General features: G+C 38.7%; 1 protein-coding gene across 1 annotated transcript; it reads left to right on the forward strand.

Annotated features, from left to right (window-relative positions):
- The first annotated feature begins 2,414 nt into the window (after positions 1 to 2,414).
- LOC149223471 (uncharacterized) lies at positions 2,415 to 4,386 on the forward strand. The gene is made up of 3 exons (XM_089387922.1): positions 2,415 to 3,016; positions 3,410 to 3,501; positions 3,614 to 4,386. The coding sequence occupies exons 1-3, from the start codon at positions 2,415 to 2,417 to the stop codon at positions 4,384 to 4,386; spliced, it is 1,467 nt and encodes a 488-aa protein (XP_089244048.1).
- The last annotated feature ends 12,656 nt before the right edge of the window (positions 4,387 to 17,042 follow it).

Raw genomic sequence — 17,042 nt, forward strand, 5'->3', positions numbered from 1 at the left:
TTCTTGTTGTTGTTTTGAATTGAGTGGCCCCAAATGAGTAACTGGGGCATTCTCTTCCTGTGTATATTTCTGTCCCGTTTGTGTGTCAGGTTCTATCTGGTTCTCTGTAGGATCTGTGTTCATGTCCTCTTCTTCCAGCGGGTCGGTATGCTGCCACCCTTTGGGCTTTTTTTGTTGTTTCTTATTCCTTTTGGGGTCCTTTCGAGCCAGTGGGCATGCATATTGGAGGTGCCCTATTTGCATGCAACCGCGACATCTGAATGTTGTGTTCTCATAGTCAAGCGGTTGTGTCCACAGAGAATTATTGAAGTCCAAAGTGATGTGATCAGGTAGCCCATGACTCAGGTCCCTTCTACGCATATTCTGGAAAATGTAAATATTCCCCTGATAGTTCTGTCTTCATCCATTTTTAGGAATTTCCCCAAGGAATTCCCAATGGCTATTAAAACTTTGTGATGCCAAAAATGTAGAGGGAGACTATGTAGCCTTACCCAAATAGGCATTGTTGAGACTTTCATTGTATTGGCATCAAAATCAGGAAACCAGGGGGTGGTGAAGAGGCCAGCACTGCCCCAAAACCAAGGCCCCTAATTGATAATGCTATCTCGTTCTTGTTTTATGTTGAATATAACTATAAAAAACCCTTTGGGCATAGGTAAATTTCACAATTAGATGTCCATGTAGAAAAGATCCATTGATCTAGAGCATCTGATTTTGGTAAGAACCCATTAAGTCTACAGATAACAACATTTTTGGATAGATTTGTGTGTAGATTAGTTACCTCCGGCAAAGATACTTGAAGCATTGGAGATTCCGGTTTTTGTTCCGCAATATAGGGGCTTGGTAGATCTGGTTTTGGTGCTGGTTTATTTTGCATTTTTCCTTTCCTTTGACTTCATCCCGAAAGGAACATGTATTTTTTGAGCTGGCTCCGTTGCATCCGCTTTGCAGTCGCAGATTTAGAATGATTTTTGAATCTTTGATGATCCCATAGTGCTGGAGTGTTTGGTTATCCTGCAAACTATGTCCTGTATATATCAGATTTTGGTGTTTTGTTGGGGTTCCAAGTTGGATCTGGATTTCCTTCTTTAAAGTTTGGATACTCACCCCCTTACTGAGCCGCATGCAGTAATGTCCATGCAGATTGGATCGATCTTTTTGGGGCCTCGCTCTGTTGGATCGGGCAATTCCTCTGTGAACCCAAATGCACCATTTAGTTTTGGATCCTGTCTACGCCTTGGTCTCTCCGGATCTGGCTTATAGGGATTGTTTTTCTGAGACCCATCCGCTCTGTCAAGAGTATCTGTATTCAGCAGGAAGATCCGGGCCTCTGTATTCAGCTTCTGTCCATTGGCATATACTCTCGTCTGTTCAGATGAGTACTCGAACGCCACAGGCCCATGAACTCTCTCACGCTATCCCAATCGGTCGCATATATATAATATTATATATAAAAATATATTATATATATTATATATAAAATATATATTATATATGAAATTAATATATATATATATATATATATATATATAATATTTAAATTAATATATTTATAATAATATTAATATAATATAATATATTTAATATAATTATATATATTAATATATATAATTATAATATATTATTTATTATATTATTATAATAATATTATATATAATATAATATAATATATATATATATAATAGAATATATATATATATAATATAATATAATATATTATATCTATATATATATATATATATATATTATATAATATATATATATATATATATATAATATAATATAATATATATATATATATATATATATCTATATCTATATCTATATCTATATCTATATCTATATATGAGGGTTGATGATTTGGCTCCTGGCTTCGGCTCCCGCTCTGCAACCTGCGAGATCTGCTTTTCGCGCGTTCTGAACCTGCGCGCGCGCCCGCTCTTTGCGAGTCCCGATCCCTGCGGACGTGTCCGTCGGGAGCTTTGCTTCAAAGCTGCGGTCGGGCTGGCTGGAGCTGCTGCCCTCCATGGAGGAGTTGACTCCTCCTCAGGGGTCTTCCTCCCCTCCTCCGTCTTCCACCGCTGAGGCCTTTAGAACCTTGCTGGCCTCTCTGCCAAAGAAGAAATCAGTGGAAGCTGCAAAGTTTGTGAAAAGATTGGAAGATATCCCCGAGATTTCCCTTCCCCCTTGAAGGTCCGATTCAAGTAGCCTTGTCCCTGGCAGATCGTGCCCTGGTCGGTCAGTTCACAGGACTATGGCCCTCTCCGAAATCAACTGAGAACTGGGTTGCAAGGAATTGGGCTCTGCTGATAAAAAACAAGGTAACCTATAACTTCCTCGGAAGAGGATATTTTTTATTTGAATTCTCTGCAAAAGAAGACAAAGATCTCATTTTCAGGAATGGCCCCTACTTCATGGGCCCCCAAGGCCTGTATTTAAACAAATGGACGCCAGACTTCGATCCGGCGGTGGATGTGCCTGTAAGACTCCCCAATCTACCCGTCCACTGCTGGAACTGGGACTCTCTGAAGCATATAGGAAACTCCCTCGGGAAATTCATTGACAATGCCAACAACAAAGACCAGTATGATTGTGCCAGGATTTGTGTGGAGGTAGACCTAGAGGTCGGACTACTAGAAGCCGTTAAAATAGTTGTAGGTACTTGGACCCATGTTCAGAAGCTAGACTATGAACATCTGCCATTTAAATGTCGGAAGTGTCATGTCTACGGACACTTTTCCAAAGACTGCCCATCTAAGGGGGTGGAAGAAAAAGGGAAAGAAGGTGGGTGGAATCAAGCAAAGCATCCCAAAACTTCACACAAGAAGAATGTAAATGCAAATTCGAAAGCTCCCCAAGCAGGCCCGGTTCAGAAGCCATCCATGGAACGCCAAGGAAATAAATTTGAGATACTTGGATCTGAAATAGTGATCATGCAGGAGACAGAAAGCCCTAAGGAGGCCCCTCCATCCAAAGCCTCCCCCTCCAAAAGCATACCAGAGAGATCCAAGGAGAGGTTATCAGAGGAAGAAGAGGAAACCCAAGAGTCCGAGGAATCGGAGGAAGAAGGGGAAATAGGTGAATCTCAGTCTTCCCCCAGAAGATCTACAAGAGGACGCATGTCAGCAAAGGAAAAAAGAGAACAAGAAACCTATAAGGACAAGCTTCAGGGCAGCCAGCCAACTCTAGAGAAACTCCTAGCAAAAACCCCGAAGATGAAGAAGATCCAAACCCAGAGCTCCAAGGGAGCTCACCACAGCAAAAGTAAATAATGAAAATAGTCTCCTGGAACTGTAGGGGAATGGGCACCAAAGCCAAGGAAGAAGCAATGAACAGTTTAATAAGATTGGAAGCCCCGGACATCCTTCTCATCCAGGAGACTAAATTGGAGGATTCAACCTTCCTCCAGGCAAGCAAAAAATTTTGGAAGAAAGAAGGAGCGCATGCAACCTCCGCCCATGGAGCTTCGGGAGGACTTGGGTCGCTCTGGAATCCCAATAAGTTCTCATTAATCTCTTAGTCCCTGAACACCCATTGGATTTTTTTAAAAATGCAACACTTAGAATCTAAGGAATTATTTGCCTGTCCAATGTTTATGCTCCTAACAATGCAGGTGAGAAAAAACTATGTTGGGACTCTATCAAAAACTTTGCAGATATAGAAAACTTGGAGAACACAATCATATCCGGAGACCTCAACCTCACCCTCCTCTCGTTAGAAAAAAGAGGAGGCAGCATAGTCACGGATCCGGTAAGAGAATTAGTGGAAGACCTCATGCAAGATTGGGATTTGATAGACATTAAGCCGACCACGGGTAACTTCACTTGGTCAAATAAGAGAGTTGGCCCGGGATACATAGCGGCAAGACTAGACAGATTTTTGGTACAAAGTTCCTTCCTTCTTCTTGGATTAGAAGCTAGAATGCGAATTCTCCAAAGCAACATTTCAGACCACAAGCCCATCAACCTTGAGCTGTTGACCCCCAAGGATTTGGGGCCTATACCTTTAAGATTCAGCTCCCTTTGGATCAAAGAGAAAGACTTTATGGAAAAGATCAGAGACTGTTGGAAAGAGCCAGTCAAGGGATTCGCTTTTTTTGTGTGGGAGGAAAAACTAAGAAGAGTTAAAGGCACGCTGAAAAATTGGGCTAAGACCCTGCCCAATCTTGCTGCTGAAAGGAAAAAAATACAAAGTGATTTAGAAAGACAACATCTCCATCTTGAAGTAGCTGATATCACTAAAGATGAGTTGGAAAAGGAGGCCAAACTTCAACAAAGCTTCCACAAGGCCTGTCTAGCAGAAGAAGAATACTGGAGGCTCAAGTCCAGGAGCCTCTGGCTCAAATCTGGAGACAAAAACTCCTCCTTTTTCCATAAACAAGCCTAAGCCAGGAAAGGCTACAACTCCATCACTGAAATAAAAGAAGACAACCGTGTTTTGAAGAATTTTACCAACATAAAAAAGGCAGCCTCAGAGCACTTTGAGCGCTGTATAAAGAAGTTTCAGGACCTGGACGCTGTCCCTAACATGATCACCTCCAAAATGAAACAGGTACTTGAAGGCAAAATCACGCAAAAGGAAGTCAAGGAGGCTCTCTTCGCAATGGACCCCGATAAAGCTCTGGGATCAGACAGTTTCACGCCTAGATTCCTCCAGACCTGTTGGCAGATTGTAGAGAAGGATTTCTACAAAATGATACAGAAATCCCAAGACTGTCAGAAGATTGGAGGCTGTACAAATTCAGCCTTTCTTGCCCTCATTCCCAAAGAGAAAGGAGCAAACTCTTTTAGAAATTTCGCCCAATTTCCTTATGCAATATTGGGTACAAAGTCATAACCAAAGTGATGACTAACAGGTTGAAAAGAATTCTTCCTAAAATCATCTCGGACAATCAAGGTGGATTTATCCATGGCAGGCAACTGGTGGACAATTTTGTGCTGGTTCAAGAGGCGATTCACTCCAGCCTGCACCGAAAGGAAAAAGGTATGGTTATTAAATTAGATCTTGCAAATGCTTTTGACCGTGTTAGACATAGTTTTTTGTTTGAGGTGCTGCAAAAAATGGGGTTCGGTCAAAACTTCATCAAGTGGATTAGAGCCTGTATCTCGGAACCTTGGGTTGCCCCCTTGGTGAACGGAAGGGCAGCTAAATTCTTCATAGCCTCTAGAGGGCTGAGGCAGGGGTGCCCCCTTTGTCCACTCCTATTCGTTCTTCAGGCCTCTGTTCTCAACTTCTATCTTCAAAGAAAGCAACAAGAACAAGAAATCTCTAGCCTATGCATAGATAGAGGGGTTAAAAGCATCAATCATGCCCTCTTCGCGGATGATACTCTTCTGCTGGGGGATGCATCTCCACTTTCAGCAACCAAATTCAAAGAAATTCTAGAAGATTATTGTAAAGTCTCGGGCAATGTTCTAAACATCACCAAATGCCATATCTACTGTTGGAATATTCTTGCCTCAACTGCAAGCTCCATTGCTAGATGTCTCAGTTTTGCAGTCTCAACTTCTTTGTCCTCATTTAAATATCTAGGACTACCCATCCTCCATTAAAGGGCCTTGAGTAAAGATTGGTATCCTCAGTTAGACAAATTTAAAACAAAAATGCAGGCCTGGGGGTCCTCCTGGCTCAATATAGCTGGAAAATCAGTCCTCATTAAAGTAGTGCTCAACAACCTTCCTCTATTCAAATTCTCAGTTCTATTGGTGCCAGTGGGAATCATCAAAAAGATGGAGGAACTAATCAGAATGTTTTTCTGGAAAGGAGGCAAGCAAAACGAGAAGAAAATTTCCCTAGTTAATTGGGAAACAGTCACCAGACCAACTCAGGAGGGAGGCTTGAACTTCAAAGATCTCAGTGTCCAAAACTTAGCCATGGGAGCCAAATTGATTTGGAAAATCATAGCTCCAAATCCTGGTTGGGTGCAAGTTGCATTGTGGAGGAAGTACTTCAGAGGACCGAGACTTAGATGTCTGGATCAGCCCAAGAACCACTTCAATTCTCCTTTCAGCAGGTTCATCAGCAGAACTAGTCCGTTGATAAGGAATCATTCCTTCTGGATTCCAGGCAATGGAAAACACATTCATCTCTGGAACGACAACATCTTAAATAGACCTCCACTGGAAGAATCAAAAGGCATGTCTGAGTTGCAGCGCTGGATGTCAGAGGCCAGTATAAACTCATTGTGGGATCTCTCAATTTGGAAAGACGATGTGTGGTCGGGTTGGAAACAGCTCCCAGTCCCACCCAACTTACGCCCTGACCTGGAAACGTTAATCACACAGTTACATGGGCTGGCTCCAATTCAAGTAAGCAAGCAGGACGTGAGAGGCTGGGGATCAAATCGAGCAGGTTATTCTGTAGCCCAGGGCTATGTCAAATGCCTTGAGAGGCCCCACGTGCCTCCCAATCCTGCCCCCTGGGTTGGCATATGGAAAATTCCTTCAATTCCTAAGGTAGATCACTTCTGTTGGCTTCTCTGCCACCAGAAAATTCTGACTAAAGACAGACTTCAGAAAAGGGGCTTCTACGGTCCTTCTAGATGCTCTCTTTGTAAGGAAAACTCAGAATCTGCCTTCCACCTCATGATTGAGTGCAAGTTCGCAGCCTCCATATGGCAAGAGCTGCTTGTCTCCTGGAAGTATAAATTCACTTTCCCCTCCTCAGTCTCAGAACTATTTGCAGGATGGATGGCTAGATACCCAGGCTCATCTCCAAAAAATAAAACAATCAGGTCAGCGTGGAGTGCTCTGCCTAAATTCATCAGCTGGAAAGTCTGGCTGGAAAGGAACCGAAGGATTTTTCAAAATAAGGAACAGGACTTCAGAATAGTGGCCAACTTAGTAAAATATCAGCTAGTTGAGTGGCTGGAAGACAAAGGAGACAACACAAATTTAAGCCAGTAGGACATAGAGCTGGGAATTGCTCTCAATTTCAAATTTCCAAAAGCGAATAGCTCTCATCCTCCTTGCAAAGAATGGCAAGTCAGGAAAAATGAAGCTGATTTTAAAATCTGGATGTCCAATCAAACCTTTCCATCCCTCTTCTTCGATGGGGCTGCCAAAGGGGATCCAGGTACTGCTTGAGTAGGAGGTCTCATCACAAATCCAGATGAAACAACTATGCACATATTTGCTTGGGGATTAGGCCACTCCTCAAGTATTCAAGCTGAAGCGATGGCCCTTTTCCAAGGAATCAAATTCCTCAAAGAGCTGGGCTTCAAGGAGGCAAATGTCTTCGGAGACTCCCAGGTGATCATCCAAGTAGTGGCGACCAACTCCAATCCAGCGGACCTGCAACTTGCAAGGATAATTTCAAGGATCAAAGACATGGCAAAATCCCTGAATCTGAAATACTTCCATGTTTTGAGAACAAATAACAAAGAAACATATAATGAGGCAAACAAGGCAGTGCATTTAGATGCCGGTTCTTTTCTCAGAGACAATGTAATCCTTTGGGATCCAATCCCTTAAAGTGCCATGTTCTTTTACTTCCTTCTACATTAGTTTGTTTTTATTTTTCAGCTCGGGAAATTAGCATCAGAAGTACACTATATTAAATGTAAAAAGAGGAGCTTGCTAAGAGTAGGTGTTATATTCGTCTGGCTGAAAAGTCACGCAGAACTCTACCTCTTCTTTTGTAACCGAATTTGTGGCTCTTTGCCACTCAGTTAATGAAGTCCCATAACCGTTTTTGTAAAATAAATAAATAAATAAATATAATATATATATATATATATATATATATATATATATATATATATATATATATATTATTATATCTAGATTGCATTTTTTGGGTTAAAAAGTGTGATTTTTGCTCCGTGGACCCCGAGCAGCAAATCTCAAAAAATATTGTCGCCTTTATCACGGCTAGTTCTTGTGACCTGTGGAAAAGACCAGAAAGCTTGCGGAAGTCAGAAATTTAATAGATCTATAGTTAAAAAGCTAGGAAAAATTAAGAGACTTGAAAAAAGAAGAAACCCGAAGCTGAAAACCAAAGGTCACCCAAGTTTCTGGATCTGAAGTATAAACTCAGCGGAGTCACCAATTTTGTTGTAGTGTTCTGTTCTCAAAGTGTACAAAAAGAACCCACTTAAGATTGTGGATGACAAACAATATCAACAATATAAATTTCTACTAAACATTGTAGATCTGCAACAACTGATATAAAAAAAACTTACCAAAGTCTTGATCTATGCCAAAATCATAGTTAAACAGCAAAAAGAAAGACTAATAGCTCCAATCATCCAATGGAAACAAGATATACAAAGAATAGTTTTATTATAACACCTGTGAAGGGAACAAATAAATGTTACCAGTCCCCCTCTATGGGATGGGTTCTTAACTATCCTCAAACGTCTTCAGCTTGTGTAAAGTCTCTCTCCTCTATAATGTGTAAACCCAACAAAAATGGTGTGTGACAATGAAAATAATCAGAGTCACAACAATGAGTGCAACAATGAAAATAATCAAAAGTGAATAATGAATGGAAAAGCCTTCTATTTATAACAAATATTGAGTTATCCTCGAATGATGAGAAATAATAAAATATTATTGATTCCATTCTTGAAATAACCACTGATAATATTTTATTATATTTGGTTAGGAGGGAAAAAGTACTTAAACTTTTATTTAGAAATAATAAATAAATAAATGATTTATTTGTCATCTCTTTACATTATTATCCCTACCATATCCTTTATTTATTACACATTATTCTCTAACTTCTTCACATATCTAATCCTGGTGATGAACCACGGAGGATGGTTCGAAACGTCGATACATAAAACAAGTAAAATGCAATGAATCCAGAAGAGAGAACCACACAAAATAATGATTTATTTAATTATTCCTAAGGGATTTAGTCAAATTTGACAAAGAATAATAATTAATTAGTGATTAATTAATTATTCTTATATAAAAATAAAATAAATAATGATTTATCTGTTTATTTTTCATAATTAGGTCAGATATGACAAGGAATAATAATTGAACAAAGATTTAATTAATTATTCCTAGAAGAAAATCAAATAAATAGTGATTTATTTAATTATTCTTCATGGTTTTAACTATAAATTACTTAACAAAGGTGGTTTATTAGTAATTTCTCACAGTGAAAGCAATTTTACTATGGTAAAATTGGCTTTACATGGTGTACTTCGATCCATCTAGTAAATTAGGATAGATGATCAATTTTTTGGTGATAAAAAAGAGGGTTAAGTTTCATCTTTTGGATAGCGTCTTTTGATTTACAACACAAGAGTTTTTCCTTTCTGCTATCATGAGAATTCCCTTCAGTCTTTGCAGATATCTTTTTATTCAATGCTTGTTTTGGATTGGAAGTATTTTTCGTTAAAGTTCGAGTTGAAGTTTTGTTTTCAGTTTTTCTCATTACCAATTTATTGGCCATAGCACATTAGTATATGAGTGAAGGGTGGTTGAAAGCAAGCCTGTTCTAGTGCAGGAACAACGAGTTCTAAGTACAATAACAGAGCATTCTAGTAAAGGAACATAACGTTCCAGTACAGGAACACAACATTCCAGTACCAGAACAGAGTACTTCAGTGTAGGAACGAAACTCATTTCGGTACAAGAACGTGATTTCTCTGGTACAAGAATGAGATATTTTCAGTAAAGGAAACAAATTTAAAGGCATAATAGAAAATCATTCTTTTTGTTTTCTAAGCATTGGAATTCAATCATAGGAACATACTTTATCTTTTAATATCTTTTTGAGATTGATTGCAAGGCATGCTTTAATTTTTTTGTCAAAGTTTTTGGCGAGTATTTTTCTGGAGTAAATCTAGTACCTAGAGTGGCTTGGTGTCATTTTGCTGAAATGTTTTCTTTGCAATCTATTTCTTGTTGATTCTTCAAAATTTAGTTAATGGATTAGAACTAGGATTTACACAAGTTAAGACTAGAAGTCTTTGGCATTTCCTGTGCTACGCCTCGAAGCTTACATGGCCCTGGTTTGACAAATTAAGTGTTGAAGGAGTTCATTGAATTGTAACTCCAGCACCCAACAGAAGTTGGGTTCGAGGTCCTCCCTGTGAAGTATCTGGTTGTTCTATTTCTCTAAATTAGATCTTTATTGTTGTTGAAGTTGTTGATAACCTAGTTTTGAATTTTCTTTTTCTACGACCTATAAGTTGGCTCCTTTCTGCTTTCTCTTTCTTGTTTTTGTGAAAAGGGTTTGAGATTCTTTGGTGAATGCGAGATTTCAGTTTTCTAAGGTCTTTCTAATTCGCCCAATCTCTTGCATCTTTTTTCCAAGTTATTGAAGTTGTAAATCTCTTATTTGCACTTGTTTTTCAATCTTTATGATCATATTTGCGACTAGGTGAACTTGAGTGTTCTTTATGCTTTGGCTTTAAGATATTTAATTTGCTTCCCTTTTTGAACTTTCAGTTTTCAAGATACTTAAAAGAAAAATAAAGTCACTTTCTTGTTGCTTTCTTTTATTTTTTATTGGTTCGTAGTCTTTCTGGTTTTGGCAAATGTACAAGTTGTTGTGATAAGGTAAAATATTTGTTTTTCTCTTTGGGAAGTGTATTTTGCTTTGGGATTTGCTTCTCTTTGTTGTTTGGATTTTCCTTTATCTTATTGGTCACATTTTCTTTCCTTTAGAATTATCTTTGAATACTGCATTTACATACTAGTGTTCATTAGGTTAGATGCAATTTAGATATCATTTAGTTCTTTTTGTTAGATTTTGAATGTGTGAGTGCTCGATTGGAAAAGAAAAAAGTTTTGCTTTATTACGTTTCTCGTATTAACTTATAGAAGTCTCTATTCATCGATGAAAATAAGAGTTGCATTTTCATGTAGCCTACATTTTTCTTATTGATTTATTTTGAAATATAACACCATCAGTTGCACTACTATTTCCCTCGTCCTAAACAACAAACAATTAAAATGAACGTGAAATTAAAATGAACTAGATTTTTTTCTTTTTGGCATAGGAACATCAGCTAGTCTAGGGCATTTTAGGGCCTTGGAATAGGTGTGTGGAGAGTAAAATCTCCAAGGCCACTGAAACTGAAAAGTATAGAAATTGATTATTGAGTGGAAATCTAGTGTCGTTAAGCTATATGGGAAAGCTCCTCCTCTAACACGAGAGTCAAACACGAGGATGTGTGAAGATAGGGAAAGAGAGATACCCCCTTTCCTACTTGTTGGATCACGCGTCCACGACTGTTCCCGCGGCTTCCAATTAAGAGATGGTGACCTTAGTTGCCTTTCCTAGGGACCACATAGGTGAATATGGGCGGAACGCCTATAGTACCTGAGGCAGACGTTGCATCACTTTCATAGTACTTCTGGAGGGTTCCCTCGCGAAGCCTAGGTACTTGCACTGAAAAAGGCTATTTTTTATAGGTCATCGTAACTTCTTCTGATACCTTCGCTAGTATGCTTGGGTCTTCATCATCCCAACTTACCTTTGGGAGGTCCTTTTCTTTACTTTCTTATATTTTTGTGCTCGATTGTAATCAATCAGAGCAGAAATAATTGGAAGTTGTTTGCTTGTTTTTATCTTTAGTACCTTTTTTAGTGAGTACTTTATGCTCCTAGCTTGCCTTAGGTGATTTGATTCTTTAATTTTTCTTTATATATAATGGCGGTTGATTGACAGATTCCTCGGTCTAGAAGGCTTCGTGAGCTTTCACCTACAAGTTTCGAGCCTTCACCAAGAAGGAATAGGAGTAATTAAGTTATTTCCTTTGAACCAGTGCAATCTAGCTCAACAAAGACAAATCCTTCACCCAAGGTTCATATTTTAGAGGGAGAACCTAGTCTAGCTCATAATTAAGGTGGAAATTCTCCAGCTCTTGCTAGAGTACTCTTCTAGTCAGAAGACCAAGTAGAAGTTAAAGATGTTCCAAATTGTTGGCGGGAAAAAATTCCCTAAGGAAGACATCAACAAGAACCATACTTTCAAGCAAGAAAATTATACAAACTACCAAATTTGGGTTTGAGAGGAGTAACTGTAGGTCCTATGTTTGATGTCATCCCATAGGGTCCAAGCCCTCTGCTTCCTCCCAAGCAAGAAAACCTGCAACACAGTTCAGAGAAGAATATACATAGCAAGTAGTTCAAAGTGTGTGCATAATAAACATGTTAGATCATCAATCATAAACATATAATTCATGACATATTACACATAAAAACATGAGATCATAACATATCGAAAACTAGACAGAGCTTCTTTGTTGCTATGAGTAAAGAGTAGTGGAGAGATACAACTTGATCTGACCATGGCACCAATGAAACCTTCCTCTGGATCCGTCTAGCCCAAGCCTCAAAGATCACCTCTTGAGCATGTGAAAAAGGATGCCATATAATGAAGGATGGGCATATATACAAGGAAATGAGGGTTTCCTATGGCTGGGAATGCAGGAGGCACAAGGAAAATCATACTTGATCTAGGGACATAAAAGACTATAATGTCGATATCTTATCTCCTTGATCCTTTTAGACCCTCCCATAAGGTGTATAAATACCACCAGAAATTAGTTGATTCAGTTAAGCCACAGGTTCTTGTAGGTGGTATTTTGGTGAAACTCGTAAACCTCACTCGAAAAATAGGATATTATTTTATTTTTTTCATATTTTAAATAATATACGCGGGTTATGTATTATGGTACCCATGTGTGTACATGCTTTTTAAAGGGCAGAGTCACGTATGGAATTCAAAATAATGTCTTTTAATAATGATCAAGTCTGTATGGGAAAGGGTTGTCCAAGGCCATACCAGAGCATAAAAAATACAAGAGTGTTGAATGATCATAAAACAGACGCCCCCTAATATATGAGGTCAGAAGGGGTACATGATGGCCGAAAGGTATCAAGTACAAAGAGAGACCATATGAGGACCTGAGAGGAGATCACCAAATTCCACCTCACTGAATACTTATGTAAGGAGTCAGAAAGAAGACTCATGTCTGAGGTGGGCATACCCATGCTCAGAGATAGTAAATCATGTTTGTTGATCAAGTATAGAGTAGATCCAACATGTATACATAAGTGTACAGAAAATACTGAAGAATACATAGTGGATCATCTGATCATAGCTGCAAAGGAACACAACAGAGCTATGTCTCAATATCACATATAGAAGAAAATATGATCAATGATGCTAAAAGAATGTGTGATCACTGATGCTGCATAATTGATCCTCATAATAGTACCAAGTCATATAGGTGGAATAGTGGTATTGCATAAACTCGGGTGTCAACATACGAGAAACTAGTGTGATGAATTGAAACATATAAGGGTGGCTGATAACAATGGCAGAAAATTGAAGGAGCTGAAAAGTGAACCAAGATGCTGACACAACTCGAGGTCTTCACTGACCGTAGATGGTACATTTCTACACCATGGGAATAAATAGGATGAATTCGACCACGTGAGAAATCGTTTGATTAGAAATCATTGATCTATATGGTTAACAAATGCGAGACAACTCATTGATAATGATGATGAGAGTAAAGGTACCCTAGTACAATCTAAAAAGTGTGAATAAATGTTTTAAAGTCAAACACTTGAGAGAATATATCAATCATGAGGCATTGATGTATTCTCATTGTCAGTAATGAAGTAGTCTGCCACTGATGACTGAAAATCCTAAGGTACTGAAAAGGACTCTAGATCTTGTTCTGAGAGCAATGAGTTGGATTTGATGGGAAAATGTTTGCTGGAAGGGAGGCATTAAGCCATCCTACATCAACCAACATGAGTGTAACCCACAGGCTAATAATTTGGAAGAACTCGGGCGAAAAGAGATGAAGTAACCATTCTGAAGTATGTGTCCACTGTACATAAGATGTGGCTAGCACACAAAAGAAACCCTATGAACCAACCAATAATGGGATCTGACATAAAGGCGAGGAATCCACCAATAGGGTTGAATGTAAACCAAGGTACTGCATGAATCCAAATGTGTGATAATGTATGGTGACGTTGAACACAAGGGAAACACTCAGTTAAAGACCTGTGGTATTGATCAATGTTGAGCACAAGGTCACCTATTAATGATGTAAATAGGGCCAGGGTGCGGCTCTAGGCTTACTCTTAGAGAAATTTGTCAAAATCGATAAGAGAAAACTCACCAGCAAGAAGTCAGTGGAGACCTTCTTAACTGGCACAAGCGAAGGACCAAATAACTAATGTGATACTAAAGATAACTTGAAAGGCTGAATATGGCTGACTGAAAATGATAAAAGAGACACCGCAGAATGGCTGACACGGATTTACCTCCCTTGAGCAAAAACATGACTCAAAATGTGACTCTATGGAAACATAAAATAACTTTGTATAAGTTTGCAATGCAGGAGGCATTAACAAACTCTCGATAACCAATCAGAGGAGGATTGACTCAGAAACAAGGTTATGTCTCTCCTAAAGGCAAACTAAGTCCCATCCCAATATAGGAAAGACTTATTTTGAGTGCTTTGTTCAAGGGTGACACAAATGATTGTTGTTGCCATGAAATACGTAAGTAAATGTCTCATTCCCACTCTTTTTTGGAATATATGATTTTTTTTGGCTTTTTCATATTTAAAGCCTAGAAAAGAATAAAGGAATGCCTATAATACAGTGGAAAGAATGAGTGTTAAGCGTAGATGCACTAGTTCCTGGGACTAGTACATTCATATGATCAATGCAAGGTGGCGAATATTGGTCACCAACACTCAAAGTAATGTTATTTCCATAGATAAAAGGTGTCAAGTCACAGAGGCTAATGAATGCATGGTTTGAACTTGTAGAAAGGTCACGGTCAAAGGTGGCTTATAAATGAGTCCAAGTGAATTCGGCTTAAGACCAAAAGGGTACAAGTATTCAATATTCAATGCAGCAATACAACTTAACACATGGGAGCCTCTAGGGTATAAATTCATAATGATAGCGAAGAACAAGAGGAATAAGGCTTCATCACAAAGTCATGAAGAGACTAAAGAGGACTCCCGAGCCTAAAAATTTCTTGTAGCATGGGAAACATATGCTAGTGAGAATCTAAAAAGGAATCCCATAGAAGGAGTGCCTTTACCACTATGTTACGGTTTTATAAGATGGTGAATGAAATTGGTTTGAAAACTGCAACATAATGGGGTTGACCCTATGGAAAAATATCACAGTATGAGGTTACGATGCATAATGCAACGCAAAAAGTGATATGTCCTAACATATATGCCAGTGACAAAAATTATAGCTGCCATAGTATGTGCTTGTGGAGTCAAAGTGGTGAAAAAATGTCACAAAGTCTTCATTTACCCTAGAAAACAACCTCCCCCAACACTTCAAGCCAAAAAGTTAAAAAGTTCATGAAATAATAAAGTTAAAAATTATGAACTTTATAAAAGTGGGTTTTAAAATTTTAATATAAAAGGACATTTTGACTCACCAAAATTTAATTTGAACTTGCAAGTGTTGAGAGCTTGGGAGAAAACTTGGGCAACTCCATTTCACAATTTCCTCAACCAATTTGTCAACCAAATCTTCCAGGTAATTCTAAATTCACAATCTCATCCATTTGATTGCATTTTAAATGGATTCATTTTTAACTGTAGGATTTTGTTTTAGAAATTTCCTCTCCGCGTACGCAGGTCGGCTCTTTGGAAATGATATATAAAAATCCCTACATGCAAGTTTCCAAAGGAAAATTTGCGTGTATACGTGACTATCTCTTAAGAAAGTTGCGTACGTGCAGAGAAGAATGAAAAATCCAATTTCTAATGGATGAATTCCCTCAAATTTACAGGATGACAATCATTTGGAGAGAGAGGGAGCACAATGATGTTGACAATGAGGTTTTAAATGATCCTTTGGCATTGGATGCATTGAGAGGATGCAGATTGCTCAAGTTTTTTATGATGCCAAATATGAAAACCCAAACTCGATTGTTAGAGATGCTTATTCATTACTGGGATCTAGAGAAAGAGCTCTTTATGATTGATCATATGCCCTTACAGATTGAGGTAGAAGATATTTACTTCATCATTGGAATTTCTTGAAGAGGGGAAGCAGTTGATCTGAAAGAGAGGGCCCAGGGAGGCCTGGATGTTTTATATTACATAGGTCTCTACTATACACTAGGGACAACAAGGTCGGGACACAAATTCCAATAAAAAATGTAGGGAGCCTATGTATTAAAATTATCCTCTTTACCATTTTCAGGGTAGAAATCTCGGCATCACTACATCATGCCTCTCAACCTGCCATGTTCTTGTTAGTATAATGCCTTCGTCTGATAGTCTTTGATTGGTGCACAATGCTCTTGGTTTGCATGACAAAGAAATTGTCTTTAGTGAGACAAGGGAAAATGAATCATTTTGGCTATGGAAACATAATTTTTTCATTTTTCTTTGAGAGATTCCCATCACTTCGACCCAGAGTGTCTATAGCCATTAGTAGTCCTAGGGATTTGAGGATGGCTAGATGGGCTGACTTGATCAAGCGACTTGGCGAAGGTGAAGTCACTCGAGCAACATTTGACGACGAGTTCTTCCTCTGGTGGGAGAAACAAGTTGTACTTATAAATGACTACCCTTATGCAGGCATATATTATCAAGAGGACCTAGAACTGACACTTCTCGAGGGCACTGCATGGGGCGATATTGGTAAAAAATTTAAAATTTTATGTTATTTGAATTCTTTTGGATTTTTAATATGATCCTAAGAAGTTAAAATTATTTTTCCGTGAAACAAAAATCTTACAATATTATTTGATCATGATGCAAATGTTGGACCAGTGAGACTTGAGGGTTTACTTAGGCGGAAGCAGAGACACAAAGAGAGTGGCAACAAAGTCTGAGAGAGTCCTTCATGCAGTCCAAAGGAACTTGGAGATTTTGACTCCCCAGGTTCCCATGGTAGTGGTAGAGGATCTCCCTGAGGCCATTCAAAGATGAGTGGTAGGAGTACCACAGGAGTGGGTGTGGCTCCTTCGATGGGTGGCGAATGCCATCATCTTTTTTTGTGACACTCATCCAGGGTAGGACCCATAGACTTAGATTAGATGACTGGTCTTTTATGGACATG

Source organism: Pinus tabuliformis, chromosome Q (assembly GCF_031772625.1).
Source record: "Pinus tabuliformis cultivar Carrire ecotype Pingquan chromosome Q, CPIR1, whole genome shotgun sequence".
Lineage (NCBI taxonomy): Eukaryota > Viridiplantae > Streptophyta > Pinopsida > Pinales > Pinaceae > Pinus > Pinus tabuliformis.